General features: G+C 34.3%; 3 protein-coding genes across 10 annotated transcripts; 2 read left to right on the top strand and 1 right to left on the bottom strand.

Annotated features, from left to right (window-relative positions):
* Window positions 1-1,233: 1,233 nt before the first annotated feature.
* On the top strand, window positions 1,234-6,872 carry LOC100644613 (cholinesterase). 6 transcript variants are annotated; one of them, XM_048410040.1, is made up of 11 exons: window positions 1,234-1,373; window positions 1,744-1,857; window positions 1,942-2,429; window positions 2,598-3,756; window positions 3,825-4,015; window positions 4,089-4,275; window positions 4,325-4,445; window positions 4,572-4,767; window positions 4,867-4,982; window positions 5,170-5,198; window positions 5,441-5,579. In XM_048410040.1, exons 3-11 carry the CDS (start codon window positions 2,166-2,168, stop codon window positions 5,515-5,517), a joined length of 2,340 nt encoding a protein of 779 aa, XP_048265997.1. In that variant the 5' UTR covers window positions 1,234-1,373; window positions 1,744-1,857; window positions 1,942-2,165; the 3' UTR covers window positions 5,518-5,579. The 6 variants fall into 6 exon arrangements, with proteins under 6 accessions (XP_048265997.1, XP_048265993.1, XP_048265998.1 ...); XM_048410036.1 differs by lacking the exon at window positions 5,170-5,198 and having other exon boundaries at window positions 5,441-6,872; XM_048410041.1 differs by lacking the exon at window positions 5,170-5,198 and having other exon boundaries at window positions 4,867-4,992.
* LOC100647308 (armadillo repeat-containing protein 3) lies at window positions 6,815-11,019 on the top strand. The gene is made up of 14 exons (XM_048409947.1): window positions 6,815-6,835; window positions 6,916-7,178; window positions 7,371-7,695; window positions 7,787-7,954; window positions 8,036-8,239; window positions 8,370-8,532; window positions 8,599-8,717; window positions 8,787-8,945; window positions 9,066-9,304; window positions 9,372-9,536; window positions 9,623-9,726; window positions 9,796-9,967; window positions 10,032-10,347; window positions 10,464-11,019. The coding sequence occupies exons 1-14, from the start codon at window positions 6,815-6,817 to the stop codon at window positions 10,746-10,748; spliced, it is 2,703 nt and encodes a 900-aa protein (XP_048265904.1). The 3' UTR covers window positions 10,749-11,019.
* LOC100644732 (protein eiger) lies at window positions 10,736-15,603 on the bottom strand. Of its 3 annotated transcripts, none has more exons than XM_012313889.3 (5): window positions 15,464-15,603; window positions 14,135-15,350; window positions 12,180-12,757; window positions 11,476-11,935; window positions 10,736-11,345 (listed from the first exon to the last, which is right to left on the bottom strand). In XM_012313889.3, the coding sequence occupies exons 2-5, from the start codon at window positions 14,498-14,500 to the stop codon at window positions 11,166-11,168; spliced, it is 1,584 nt and encodes a 527-aa protein (XP_012169279.1). In that variant the 5' UTR covers window positions 14,501-15,350; window positions 15,464-15,603; the 3' UTR covers window positions 10,736-11,165. The 3 variants fall into 3 exon arrangements, with proteins under 3 accessions (XP_012169279.1, XP_012169278.1, XP_012169280.1); XM_012313888.3 differs by having other exon boundaries at window positions 14,135-14,857; window positions 15,170-15,587; XM_012313890.3 differs by having other exon boundaries at window positions 14,135-14,475; window positions 15,170-15,586.

Raw genomic sequence — 15,603 nt, 5'->3', positions numbered from 1 at the left:
TCATAATGTCATATCTTTTAGTCAGAAGAAATAGGATATCTCATCATCTTGAACTTCAAGAATACACTTTCCTATGTCAAGAAATTATTTATGAAATATTGGAACAAAAACTCAAAATATATTTTATATAACAAACTTTTCTTACTTTGCAATTCGCGACTGACTTCTATTTCACGTTCACTTTTGTTCTCAGAAGTCGACCCCGTCGTGTCAAGCGTGACGATTCCAAGAGGATAGCCGAGAACGAACCAGCGTAATTAAGCCACGCCAGTTCTTTACTGAGACTGTACAAGCATGTAAGTAAAGTTGACCGGGGAATGGGTAATAAATCCAGCAATTGCCGTAAATTGGAGAACTCACGTGAAGGGGGTGACAAAGAGAGCGACAGATAAAAAGCTTTTACTTTGTCGCATCTCTGTCTACAGACGAAGCAATTGCTCCAGCGATGTATGTTCCTAATCTTACAAATACAAATATTTATATTAATACTTTATTAATTATTATATTAATAATTTTTATTAATATAATATAATTTAAACTAATATAATTAATAATATTATATTAAAATTATTACATTAATAATTTATATTAATCTTAATGTTAATTAATTATTATAGAAAATATTAATTTATATCGATTATTTCCACGGGAATTAACATCTCCTACCCGGCTCCGGGTAAATCATGAACATATCTCACAATCTGTATCACGTTGTAGCTGTATATTCAATCAGAATATCTTTTTAGGTATATGTGATCTACATGCTGATTATATAAATTTCAGTTCTTAATAGACTATGAAGAGTGCAACAAAAGCAACAAAAGTAACAAAATAACGAAGACCAGCTCGAGGCGATTATAATCGATAGAGAGATTATTCAACGACGAGAGTAACGGTGGAATCGAGGGGGGAATTGTTGATTATCCCATTATTCATGCCTCGGTATGTTATCAATTTCAATGGTACTCAGCGATGATCTGGTTTTACTTGACAGTCAGTTTCAAAATTAAAGGTATCCAGGAACTACATTGAGGCAGAAAGTATTATACTTATAATTTATATTACGAAATTTTTTAGTAAGCTTATTAAATTGTTTAATGATTAACTATATTCTGATATTTAGAAAGCGACAAAAAATTGATATGAAGTAACGTTCTCAATGAGTATCACTGTTGTAATCTATTATATTTCCGGTAAAATTGCCGGAAGATAAGCGTATCCTTCGCACGAGCCAGTATGACTGAACTGTATATGTACATGTAGTACGAGTATGAGTACGAGTACGAGTACAACTCATCCGTTCACGCGACGGCATACTTGGACGATCACAGGGATCGTAGATCATACTGCTTGATAATTTCAGTATATAACAAGTAAGTATTTATTAGCGCGTGGGCAGTCGAATGCAGCGCGTATTTGCACGCGAGAGTAACATTACCGTTCAGTAGAGTTTGGATGTAACTCCGAGTAGCATTCGTGTTACAAATAATATTTTCGAAACATACCCAAATTCGCTATGTATCACGCAATTGCAATTCAATCTTATCAGTGAACTTGATTTTTATTAATTTCGCCGATTATTTTCATAAGGTTTCATTCTATGATATAATTTTACATTTATGGTTCGATGGTACATACGTTCATAAACATATTCAAAACAAAAAAATATAATGAAGTTAACATAAATCTACGAGAAGAAAAGTGTTTAAGGTGAATGATAACGTATCAGTATCATTGTTACAGGATGCAAAAAATGGATTTCGATGTTTGGTAGTATTAGGAGCGGGAGAAACGATCGTTTTCGAACGTGACAGGCTACAGGGTGTTGGCTCATGCGCGTGTCAGTCCTTCGATTTCGTAAGTAGTACACGTGTGTAATAATTACCAAATTCCGACCATTTAACCTTTCTTTTTTGTAATCAAAAATTTGTTTCTATTTAGTTTCAGAAGTGGTTTTCTTTCTCCATGCATGTTTTCGAAGAGAATATAAAAGCTGGTGAGATTTTACTTTCATCGCGGCTTTCGCTTTTCTCCGCTTCATCAAGAGTTTCCTGAAAGACCGAGTTCCTCGCATTACTGCGTGCCTGTAGAAGTGTCACGTGTGTATACACACTGACAAACCACATCTGTCTGTCTGGTGAAACACCAATACGCACGCGGGCAAGATGGCCGCATATACTTTATACTCGTCGATTGGACGCGTTTGTTTTTATCTGTGCTTCCTCGCAATTACGGTGTTATGTCAGGAACAAATACCCCCGGGTAGTCGGTATTACAGTCGCGATGGAGTATATGTGCCTCAAACCGGACCAGATCACCGAACCGACACTTATGTTTACAAAGATAGAAGGTATGGGTATCGTCCTAGTTACTGGGATTCTGTTTACAGAGGACCCACCAGAGCACCAGATAGTCGGTACCTTTACGAGGTAAAATAATACAAGTAATACAATTCTCCTACTATTTTTTTTTACTAGAAAAATTGCATGATATCTTTTAAAAAGTAATGACACGTAATAATACATTCAATTTGTATTTATATCAGTAAATAAACTTGGTAAAAGATTATAATTAGAAAACGATTGTCATTTTTTAAGCATACAACTTCAAGACTCCCTTTACCTGGTATATTGGGTGGTTGGCGAGAAGATCTTCAAGGAAGAAAGAGGTCTGATTCTAAAAATCTACCTATAGATGTTACTGTGACCACAGCTTATGGACAAGTGCAAGGATTTAAAGTTTATTTATATGATGATCCACAAGCAAGGCATAGGCCCTGGAGTTTACCAGTTGAAAGGGTTACAAAGCATGTTAATGTATTCCTCGGTATTCCTTATGCTATGCCACCTATAAAGGAAGGTCGATTTAAACCACCCAAAACTCATAAAGGTTGGCAATTACTGCAAGCTGTTGATTGGGGACCAGCTTGTCCTCAGCCCAGTGCATATACTGGTGCTACTAAAGGAATCCGTGATGTGGATGAAGACTGTTTATATTTGAATATTTTTACACCAGATATTAGCTCTGGTTTAGCTAAGCTATACCCAGTAATGTTCTATATTCATGGTGGAGAATTTACTCATGGAGCAAGCAATTTGTTTCCAGCTCACATGTTGGCTGCATTTTACGATGTAGTAGTTGTTTCTATTAACTATCGACTAGGAGCTCTAGGATTTCTAAGTACAGGAGATGAGAATAGCCCTGGAAATTATGGAATTTTGGATCAAGCTATGGCATTGAGGTGGGTGTATGATAATATCAGAGCTTTTAATGGTAATCCTGATGCAATAACTCTTTTTGGACCTGGTGCTGGAGCAGCAAGTGCTGGATTATTAATGGTTGCACCTAAAACCAGAGATATGGTATCAAAAGTGATAGCTCAATCAGGTTCTGCATTGGCAGATTGGGCTGTCATAGCAGATAAATACAGGGCACAGAATACATCTAAAGTATATGCAGAATCACTAGGCTGTAGCATAGAAAGCAGCTGGAGATTGGTGCAGTGTTTGAAGAATGGTAGATCCTTTTTTGAACTTGGTAATTCTGAATTGAAGCAACATATTGGAATGTTTCCTTGGGCTCCTGTATTGGATACTAATTTCACAGTACCAAGTGACAATTGGTACGAAGATTGGAGAGAAACAGATTGGCGCTTCTTTGTGGAAACACCTGAAGAAAGCATAAAAAGTCATAAATTTACAGATAACTTAGCATACATGGCTGGTGTAACTACTCAGGAAGCAGCATTCCTTATATGTATGTAATTCGAAACCTTTGCAATCTTATAAATTTTTACGAATTAATAAACATTTCATTCTTCCTAGATAACAATGCCACATTAGCCAAGAATCAGTATATTATAGATGCGGAATCATTCGATCAGAAAATTTGGGAACTTGTTCTCAAATACAACTACACTCTAAATTCTCAAGGAGTTTATGAAGCTATAAAATACATGTACACATATTGGCCAGATCCGACTAATATTACCCACATTCGCGATCAGTATATTAATGTAAGTTGTACGCTATGTGTATATAATTTGACTCTTTAATTATATGTATATTTCTATAATGTTAAATTTTCAGCTGTTGACTGATTTTCACTATGTTGCTCCTTTTGATAAAATAGCAAAACTTTTGGTAGAAAAACGTGTACCTACATATTTGTATGTGCTAAATACAACTGTAGAAGCATTAACATTACCACAGTGGCGAAGTGTTTCTCACAACACAGAACTTCTTTGGCTAACAGGGGCACCTTTCATGGATGTTGGTAAGAATACAATAATTCAAAGTTTTTCATTAAAAATATGATTATCAAGCTACTATCTTTTCAGAATTCTTCCCTCAAAAATGGAAGTTGAAGCGTGACATGTGGACAGACAACGATCGCAATATGAGTCACTTTTTCATGAAAGCGTATGCAAATTTTGCAACGTATGGGTAAGTTTATAATTTTATAACTTTATTTTGTGCTTATATTATTTATAATGTATATATATATTATTATTATAATATTATTTATAATGTACCTTGTATCTGTGTAATACATATGTCTTCCTTTTTTAGAAATCCGACACCATCGCAAATTTTGGGTTTGCATTTTGATGTTGCTAAGCCTGGACAATTACGGTATTTGAACATTAATACTACTTACAATAGCTCAATTTTATTGAATTACCGACAAACTGAAAGTGCCTTCTGGTCTATGTATTTACCAACGGTTATTGGTCGTTTGGTACCTACATATCCTCCAGTTACTGAAGTAAGAATACTATATACCCCCTTTCATAAAATATTATTAAACAATTTTATAAAATATTCTTAGTATAAATATTCTATTCATTTATGTTTATTATTATAGTATTGGTGGGAGCCAAAAGAACCTTTACAAATTGCCTTTTGGTCTGTTTCCACTGCGTGTCTATTGTTAATCGTGCTTTCCGTAGTATGCTGTATGCTTTGGCGCAATGCCAAAAGGTAAGAAAAGGTAAACAGAACCAACCCTATATGACCACATCATTTAACCACATAGTGCACGAGGGTGATGGTTCTGGCTTCATAAACGTTATAGAAATTGCATATGAAGTTTATACAAGGGAATATAATTAACACAATCTTTAAACATATTTTTCATTAATCTTACCTTTATTTGTAATTCATGCAGCAAAACAAAGGCTGCCAGATTATACGCAGGTAATTAAAATAGTTTTTACATGCAACAGTGTACATATTTCATTGCACAGCTTTAAATATGGACAAGGAACTTCTTGAATTTATTAACAAAAAGAAACAAGTTAATTAGATAGGAAAATCACAATTTTTGGTGATACTACTATGTAGAATTAACTTTTTTATTTTTTAATTATTATTATTAGATAATCACTTTTAGCAATAATAAATTCTTTTACTGTCTTTTCTTGTATTCTTGTGTCCAGACAATCTGACCATTACTACAGCGGAGACATCCTCATGGTGCGAGACGACGAACCTTCGGAGGGAATCGAGAATATGACTCGTACTTCGAAGGAGAACATCCACGAATATCGTGACACACCACCTGTCAGATCTAGGATACCGCGGCAAAATGAATCAAAGCTTCAAGAACGATTGTCGCATAATCGTAAATTTAGTTCTACTCCATCGCTAAGGAGTAATTCTAATATCTCGCTGAAAGATATGCGTTCGGAAGGATTTGTTACCAGTTCACCAAATGGACAACCTAGATTAAGCAAAGCTATAAGCCAGTCCTCATTACCTAAAAGTAAAAGCAAAACACATTTAGTTCAAGGTGTTCCACAAACAGCGGTATGATATCTTTTTTTGAAGTATTATTTTTCTACCTGTAGCTACTTCATTTATTTTTTTGAAGAAAAGCTAGCTTCTGATGTCTAAAAGATGTCTAAAATCAAAAATATAGGTTTTTAAACAATATGTGTTCATATATATATATATATATGCAAGATGTTTTTTAATATGATTATTTTCAGATATTAAAAAACATTGCACATAGAAAACTGAGGTTAATGTTATAAGACTTGGCTAAATGTTTCGTCTGTCCACGATAATGTTATTGTATTAATATTGCATTGTACATATAGATACACATATTTTATACTTTTTTATGTTAATTTTTATCGTTATAAGCATCGGTATACGAAATCTATTTTTTACCGAAAGCCATGCACGTCACGATAGTAATATATATTATGTAATAATATATCATAATATAATTACTTTGAGAACAATTTAATAGTTTAAACAATGTAGAGTGTTTTTATATCGTTTTTTACCATAAAAGTTGCAAATATAATACATGTTAAAATATATTTATGTATTCCGATATTTTTATAGTATTAATAAGAAACACGTGTAGTCGTCGAATCGATCTCACTATTACCGATGTTATGATTTCGATAGTATAAGTCTTTTAATATATTCTAGTATTTTACAGTACCTAATATAGAGATATATTATTATATCTCATGCGAGGAAGTTTATGTATTTTATAGTATATAAGATCTCTATCTTTTACGAAAAAGAATATTATACGTACTATTACAAATGCATTTAAATTAAGAAGTATGAATGTATTGTATTAGAAGAAGAACACCGTTAGAATAAGATCTTTCAATTAAAGAACACCGTGCAAGCAACATACGAGCTTTTAAAAATCCTACGAAATTCAATTGCGGCAATATTCGTATCATACATTTTATTCATTGGATATTATTACAAATATTCAGTGTAGAACTCTATAAATCATGCTAAACATAAACAATTTTTCAACTTCTACTGAGAGATAAAAAAGTATGGGACCAAAACATGTAAAAGTAAGATTTAAACAATTAAAAATACATATATTCTGTTTTTCCTTCTTTTTTATACATTAAATACAGAAAATTATGTGTAGAAATGTATATCCAATGGTAAAACACGAGTGGACCGAGAACAGCAAACGAAGAACCAGTTCGATCCTCTCCGTTTAGAGGTGAAATATCCTGGAACAGCGATATTATTGCTGCAATGTCAGGAAAAGCCTATTCTGTTAGCTGCAGCGGCAGCTTTGGCAAAATTTGGTAGCAAATGTCAGGAGAACCTAGAAGTTTTGTTTGATCTTGAAATTGTAGATAGCGTGATACTATTGATTACACATGAGGATTTGTTTACACGAAGGTTTATTTTAAGTTCGTTATTCTTTTTCTTTGATTTCTTAATTTTTATATTTTCTATAAAACATAAAAAGTATCAAAAAAGATAAAAATATAATTATCAATTTTTATATTTAATATCAATAATATTTAATATGTATAAAAGTAATATTTTTAAATGTTATCTAATTGTAATTTTTAAAATAAAATAAAATAGATTCGCAGCAAAATTGTTGGCCGAAATGGTAGCCATCTCCAATGTCCGTGATTTCCTGTTGGATGCCGATTATTATATCCCGCACTTCATTAAAGTCCTTATCAACGAACAGGATATCTTCATGCATGAATTCTCTTCCTTGATCCTAGCAGAAATGACTAAAGACATGTTTGGAGCAGCACAATTACTAAAACAGTGTCAGGATATGAACTTCCTATTCGAAAGACTTCAATCACCAGATCCTGATGTGAAGAAGAACACCATGCAAATTATATATAATCTATTACAAGATCCTGTGGGAGCGAAGGAGATCATTGAGACTAAGGTTCATTAGGATAACAAGTTAAACGATCCATTTTGTAAAATTTCTTTCACGCTTGCGAGATTAATTTTGAAGAAAACCTGTAATTTTTCAGAATTTTAACATGGAACTCATCTACGAGCTTTTTAACTCCCCATATACTGAGATTCAGAAGCTTGCACTCGATGTAGTGACCGATCTAGTACGAAGAAATAAAGATAATTATCTGCACGATCACTTTCGGCGCACGAATGGACTTGAAGTTTTATTGAAATTTTTGGATGTAAGATATTCTTGAAACTGAAGAAGATCCTTCTATCTGGTACTTCTAAGTTTCACGAAGATACATCTTGTACTTATTTAGAACATCGAGTGGGAAGATCTTCATATGGATGCACTCCGGATCCTCTGCTTTGCCTGCGACAATCCCACAACAGCAGAATTGTTCAACGACATCGGCGGTATCAAACAGATATTAAAGTACATAGAAGACACATCACACTCAAAGCTTTTTATGGAAGCTCTAGATATAGCTGTCCGTTTATCACACACGTCTAGGGGCAGAAAAGTAATACATGCAATTTAAGGAAACTAATTTTAAAAATTCATCTAGTTTAGTACAAACTGTAGACATTTTTGAAACTCACATCTGCTTATCTAATACTATTTTATTTATTGCTGACGCGTTTCTTGTAAAGGCCTTATATACCTATGGCGTCGTCGATTATTTATTGCGTACATTAATGGGGAACGTACAAGCTAACATGTATGAAATCAGTTGTCATGGTATCGGTATGATGACTCTGTACAATCCAGCAGCTAAGGAATTAACTGCTAGCAATTGCGTGAAACATGTTCTAGGTAGATTGAAAAAATCAATTTTCTTGAAATCAATACGTAGTACAATAATTCACGATATCGTTCCAGATGTATTAAAGAACGAAAATTTGAAATTTTCCGCTAGACAGGCGGCTTTATTCGCTTTAAATCAATTGCTGAAGTGCGACGTGAAGAATTGTCAAGAATTATTAGACATTCACGGGCAGGTAATCTTATGCGTGCAAGTAGCAAACTGTTTACTTTAACAAAGAATATTTTAAGAATATTATCCTTAGAATTATTTGTTATGGCTGATGAAACAAACGGGGGGAAAAGTCCCTGTTGAAATTCTGGTCGGAGTTATAGAATGCATCATTACAATAGCAAGAAATCAGGCTTTGAGAGATACTATAATTACAGGAGATATCATCGATGCCATATGTGCATCTTTCGAAGTATACGTTTGCTTTAATATATATTTAATTTGCATAATATTTATACGTATGTCATAACTCAGTAAAATTTTAATTTTTAAATTGAGGAAAACTTAATTCCATAGTTTGTTTGATTAACAGTTGAGCTGTATATCGATGAATGATTTCAAAATCGCTTGCTGTAAAGCTTTGTCCACCATGTGTATCGAGAAGATCGGGAAGCAAGAATTTCTGAAGGCTCAGGGGCCTGAAAGATTGTATAATCTATTGTGCGACGTTAAATCGATCCCCATAAGGAACGCAGCCGCCCAATTGATTCAATTATTATGCGCGGATCCGGTTCTGGCAGATACTTTCGTCTCCGCCAGATATTTAAATTAGTGAGGCTAACATGAAATATGTACAGACGCAATTTCATCGTACGATTTACGAAAATGATAATTATAGCATGCTGAACAACCGATCGACGGCGCGAGTAGTTCCTTCATGGGACACATGTATAGAAGTCTTATTTGACGCGCACTTGCCGATCAAGTTCGCTTTAACTGGACGACTTTCTTTGCATGACATCACACGAGATGGATTTTATGTACTGCGAAGAAACGTCTGCGCGTATGATATTTTTAGAATCTTTACCTATTTTATTTTATACTTTCTTGCTTCGTTTTATACTTTAATTTTGTCTTAATCTTAACCAGTTTTCCCATATTGGATGATATTTTCCGATTCAAGTTCTGCCCCTTGGAACCTATCTACGTGGTTAATTGCATTCGTGAGAAACTACATGAATCGAACTCGGAAGGTGAACAGCATTATTTATTTCTTCCTCTTTCTTCATTAAGTGTAATGAAATTGTTGTTTCTTTTTTCAGAGGGCAAACAAGAGAATACACATACCGTCAATAAGAGAAACGTTTTCTTGTCCCAGGCAATATTACATTTAACGATGGATTCCAAATTTGGTCGTCTACAGTGCGATTCATATCTCTATGATTACATAGAATTGTTTAAATGCAAGTTAATCGCCGCGGAGTCGAAAGACGTGTAAGAAAATTATTCTAAGTTTCTCTCCGCGTGAATCCTATAAGTATCATGGTTTTTCATTCAGAGTGTCAAAGACGACACAAGGATTTGTAAATATTAACTACGTGGCCTCGCGTGCTAAGATGCTGGCCAAGTTTGTGGTCCAACAAATGTCAGGTCCGGATCCTCTAATCAGATGCGTGGACCACCAGCTAGAAATTCATTTGAAGGAAATCAAAGAAAGTATAGAAACTAGTGTAATCCCGTTGGGAATGTTGAGAGTTGGTTCCTATCTCGAAAGAGCCTTGCTTTTCAAAGTAATCGCTGATAGAGTACATTTACCAGCAGCTTTGGTACGAGGACAGTATGGAAAAGCCTGGATCGAAATTGCAGTCCCGGAGGTAGAGGATTTTGAGTTTTTATTTCTCTTTGTTTTAAGTCTAGATAAAAGATTTTGATTGTTTAGTAACGTTTTAATCCTTATAATTAGTTTCTGAGCGTAGGATATTTTTACTAGGTGAGAGTCCCAATTGAGGAAGAGACTTTTCACTGTTATCTAAAGAGAGAGCTATCTTGCCCAGAAGTTATCACAATCAATGAACCTGTAAAAGAATACCCTCAAAAATGCGAAGATTCAAGTCCTATTCTCGAAGATCATTGTTCATCGAATTTCCCAACGAAATTATTAAAACCGAATTTTATCGTTGATTTGATGGACTGTCCCGGAGACTTGTTGCCAATTGGCAGTAATCGTGCCAGATTATACTGTGAAAAAAAATTAGCCTGCGATACTGTGTGTTAGAATATGCGTCACGATCGTATCGCAAGATTTATTTTATTTGGATACATCAGTTATAAGATCTTAATCTAATTTTTTTCTCACTTGCACTCTCACTATCTTTGGACTCTGTAGAAAATTGGCGGTTTCAAAAACTGCTTAACAATAAAACGCAAAAATCTTATTTACAGCGGTAATATACATTCATGGGCAGAAATAGATCCATTGGTCTTTAATTAACAAAGTTGACCCGCGTCTATTTTCATTAAATATCGACAATAGCTGAAACAAACGCTTTACGGTATCATTGCTGAACGCTCAATAAATTACTTTTTATTAAAGTAAGATAAGCACTTCGTTTTTTAAGAGATTCACTCGTGATAAGTGCATATTAATGTTTGATTATGATTATTACTACTATCTTCAAATAATCGATCACTGCTATGGCCTTCTTAGTTCCCCAAGTTTCACTAGTCCGAAGAAACTGTTTTCCTTGTCGAAAATGGCGAATCTCGGCGAACTGGCCTCTTTGAAAACTAAAACGTCTTGTTTTTTGAGCCGTGTCAGTTGTGCCGAAAAACAGGTCTGGCTAATGTTACGTGAATGACCAGAGTTATCAATCTACAAACATTAATTATAATCATTTTTTCTTCTTAAAGAAATGCTATAAATACTGAAAGTAACGATAACATTCTAAATATTCAATTTTAAAGCTAGATTATCTTTTTTTTAGATATGATATTCCTCTTACCATGCATTGAAGAATAGGCCGACCGTTCACCACCAGATGAAATCCAATTTCATCATGATCATCATTGTAATGAATCTGCGCGTAAACTAGATATAATCCTGTTTCGTAAATGGTAACATTCCCGTCATCAGACATGCTGAAGTATTCGCCCATACCAAGATCAGTTACCCAATCACTTGGTTTCCAAGCCTTAAACGTACTACCGCCATGACGAATTCTCCCATTTCCAGCATAATAGTCTGATCCTGAGGCTTTACTCCGATCTCCATCAAAATGAATAGCAACTATTTTTCGAGAGAGATTCATATTCTTTCGAAATCTGTGAGAAATCTTTGCGGAATGGTTCGTGACACCTTGCACAGTAATCTTGTTATGTTTCGAAGGAGATGTGTCGGTGGTATCTAAAGACGAGTGGGTATTATATTTCTTTGGTGGATGCCTACTAGAAACGACAATAGACCTGCGAGAAAAAAACAAATGAAAGTGCTTGAGTCACTCTTACGTTCATTCTTACGTTCTGCTAAGAGTACTGAACAATATTTTCCCGCTTTGAATTTGTATATTGATATAACTAAGTTTAACAGAACTTTACAATAATATTAAATATTAGTGGTTCGTGAAATTTTCAGCAATTTCTAATATTGAATTCTTATTAATTTCTAGGTAAAATTGTGTCTACTATATTATAAAATGTTGCAACTAACGTGTTTTGTTGGTCATCAATGCTTCTGTCATCCAGCATCTCTTTAGAACCAGAACTAGAAGCAACCGTTCCCTTCGTGTGATTTTTAGAAGAATGTCTTCTGACAAATGATCTCTTAGAATTATGGTTTTCTTCGTCAATCGACCGTTTACGCTTCAAGCTCATCTTCCAATTCAAAAAATGATCCTTTACATTATCTGTACCTAGTACATCTCGCTTTCGTTTAGTATTATTTTCATGACTTTCCAATTTCCCTTCCAGGACCTTCTTTTCTTGATAACGTTCCCGATCTACGTTCTTGTAACTCTTCATCGATTCTTGATTATATTTAACCTCGATCTTGTGCGCTGTTGCTAACTTCAACAATGTTTTATCTGCATTGAGCTCTGGTGAAGAGGGCACAGGAGCAATTGTTGACGAGGAATCAGGGATATCAGACGGCCTAGCACCGAATACCGGAGAGTAATCGTGCGAAGAAAACGTGTCATCGTCATAATTCGAGTCGTAATCAGCATTGTCGATATCCGCTTCGTCTGGATCATCATCATCATCATCATCGTTGTACATTTCGGTGTACAACTGTGAACAGACAATCATTATCACTATTCATTATCATTGAATAGTTAATGTTTAATGATATCTATTATACCGAAGAATATTTATCTTTATACTTTAAAATAAGTTTCTTATACGATATAAAAATAAATATATTTATCAGTATTTTCAACGAAGAAAGAATCTTAGATGCTGCATCGATTAGAATGTTTACGTATCTTATAATAGACGCAATCAATGTATATTCGTTGAATATCCACCATTATGTAACGCGATGATGCCTTACATCGTGAATCGAATGGGCATCAAATTCTGCGTAGAATTACATAATTCATGTAATAACTTTTCTATTGCATGACTCCTCGATGTCAATACGAATCGTCGAACAGGTCATCGAATCATTTTGTACCCGTGCACACGCAAGCACGTGGTCCGTTCTTTTATCTACGACCTTTAATGTCACCGGAGACCGATAACCTGATTTCTTTTATTATCCTCTTCATGTAACGCGAGCCTATTAAAGGAGAGCCATTGCAAGGTTATCACATAATTAATATCAATATAGCGAACCTTAGTGACGTTTCTGATACTGACTAATGTAATACAATTTGTTTATTTGATTTGATTTTTGGTCTATTTTTCTTCATTTTCCCTATAACGGAAGAAATATTTAATTTTACTAAAATTAGATCAATTAGAATAAATATTAATTTAGAAAATGCTTGTTACTGTTATAAATTAGTGTTCATAAGATGATTCAGTGGTTCAGAACTTTAATTGTGCTTCTTAATCCTCGTCTTGTTACCTAAATCACTTAAACAAGGACTTCCTGTTTCTGTTAAGCATTTTTTGGTAAGATATAAATTTCTCTATTTTCACTGGGATGTGTTATATCATTATCTAATTATTTGTTTGTTGATAATTCTTATCATCTATCTTGAATTAGGAAATGTATGCCTTAGAAAAAGGTGAGAAAGTTATAAGAAAAGGGAAACTTCTGAAATGAGATATAAAGAAGCCTTTGTGTAAAAATAACTAGAAAAAATAATTAGAACCTTGGATATTTTGGTACCAGAGATCCGAGAATCGTCAGGGCTATTATAAATAACGGTAAAGATGCCTTCGAAATGCGTAAACGAATTTCTTGCGTTCATTGTTTCCAAAAAGGACTTTAAATGACGTGAATCTTAGAAAAACTGATAAACTTAAGGAAGAAGAAATTATTATTCTATCAAGATACTCATTGAAATCTTAATTTTGTAATCCGAATCTTTAAGATCAAGTTCCAATCTAAAAGTAATGTAAAAGATGAAAGAAACGATTTACACATAGTACCTGTGTAATTCTATCGCCACGTGATACATTCATTCTTATCCTTTTACTTATAAAAAAAACCATTACCTGTTCTTCGAAGGCTTTCAGTTCATTCAGTAGATCTTCTTTCACGAAGCGATGTTTCAAACTCTCTACACTTCGTTTTAGCTCTTCAATTTCCCGAGCATTAATCAAAGAACAATGGAACTTCCAACTTTCGAGACTCAAACAGAGAAGAGCTATTAACAGAGCCGTCACACTTAAAATCGTATTTCTATTCGGTCGAAATCGATGTTTGTTGAAGCCTTGTTCAAGGTCAGACGGAGAAATGCTTAGGTTTTCTCTGAAAACGCTAAGGAAAGATCGTGTTTCTTCTTTCACGTGTACGTCGTTCATCAGTTTCTGCTTCATCCTTGCAACCTTCGAATCTTCTTCGGATAACATGGAAGTCATTGTGCAAAAAAAAAAAAAAAAGAAACTGGATACAGAGTTAGTCGTTAACGTTAATTATAAAAATCTAAATTACACTGCACTTTGCATAAAGTACTATTGATACTGTGCTTCTCTCCTTTTTCTATATTATTAGCTTTCTTAGTTCAAAGAATAATAAACAAGATCACACACAGCGTTCATGGTTTTTCAGTATAAACAATGTTACTATGATTCACAATGCACGCGAATTTCTGAAGCGTGTTGAATTTCTTTCCGCGTTATCATCGTATTATTTTATCGTCGTGGTGACATAATTGCTCTAAGAATTTGGCACAGTTGAAAAGAACGCTACTCTTCTATCTTTTAACTTCTGACCCACTGTAATTGAAACAAACACCACAAAAGGCACCAGTTAATTAAATTACGAATTTTAACAGGCTTATTAGGTCCATTGAGGCAATAGTTTCAATATTTTTCTCCCTTTATTTATGTTTCTTAACTGAATAACCAGTATTTCACCTGATTCCACAATCTCAGAAGTTTACAATGATCTACGGCATTAAGTGGCCTGTGTGTGTATCCAGTCCTGACACTCTTTAAAACCTGTCCAGTGGGTTTTTTTCCTCTCTAAAAAACCTCGAGCAGGACCACAGGCAAGAGTAGTGAGGATTCGACCCTTTAGTTTCTTACCTGCATTGGCCTTTCTTTCTTCCCTTCTGTGACCTGACGTTATTCTCCTTTTGTTCTTCTCTATACGACCTGTGCCTCCGACGACCTAAGTTCCTTTATCTAATTGATCTTCTCAATTCTATCTTCTTATTCCTTTTATTTTTAGTCTTTTCACTTCTTTGATTCTTTGAATTTTTTCTTTCTGTGTGACGAATAATAAAATGTAACAAATCAAGAAACTCTGAAGTAATATTTAGAGTAAACGATGATTTGATTGATTGGCAAGTTTGATTTTTTAATAGAATTGATCATTACTGGAGAGGAAAGTATGGAATTTGTTCGTGAAGACCTGAGGCAGATGAAGAAACGACCACTGTTGCTTGACAGACTCAACCGTACTGGCTGGAAAGAACAGAAAGCGTACGAGTTTATCGCGGCAGCGCCTCTGGATCTCA

Source organism: Bombus terrestris, chromosome 11 (assembly GCF_910591885.1).
Source record: "Bombus terrestris chromosome 11, iyBomTerr1.2, whole genome shotgun sequence".
NCBI lineage: Eukaryota > Metazoa > Arthropoda > Insecta > Hymenoptera > Apidae > Bombus > Bombus terrestris.
This window is presented reverse-complemented; position numbering and strand designations above follow the sequence as displayed.

Coding starts and splice junctions, on each gene's coding strand:
- LOC100644613 (XM_048410036.1), top strand. CDS start 2,166: ATGGCCGCATATACTTTATACTCGTCGATTGGACGCGTTTGTTTTTAT. Junction 4,446..4,571: donor GCAAATTTTGCAACGTATGG/GTAAGTTTATAA, acceptor TTCCTTTTTTAG/AAATCCGACACCATCGCAAA. Junction 4,983..5,440: donor CTTTGGCGCAATGCCAAAAG/GTAAGAAAAGGT, acceptor TCTTGTGTCCAG/ACAATCTGACCATTACTACA.
- LOC100647308 (XM_048409947.1), top strand. CDS start 6,815: ATGGGACCAAAACATGTAAAA. Junction 9,727..9,795: donor ACATGAATCGAACTCGGAAG/GTGAACAGCATT, acceptor TTCTTTTTTCAG/AGGGCAAACAAGAGAATACA. Junction 10,348..10,463: donor TCGAAATTGCAGTCCCGGAG/GTAGAGGATTTT, acceptor TATTTTTACTAG/GTGAGAGTCCCAATTGAGGA.
- LOC100644732 (XM_012313889.3), bottom strand. CDS start 14,500: ATGACTTCCATGTTATCCGAAGAAGATTCGAAGGTTGCAAGGATGAAG. Junction 11,936..12,179: donor ATTGATGACCAACAAAACAC/GTTAGTTGCAAC, acceptor TTTTTCTCGCAG/GTCTATTGTCGTTTCTAGTA. Junction 11,346..11,475: donor GGCCTATTCTTCAATGCATG/GTAAGAGGAATA, acceptor TAATGTTTGTAG/ATTGATAACTCTGGTCATTC.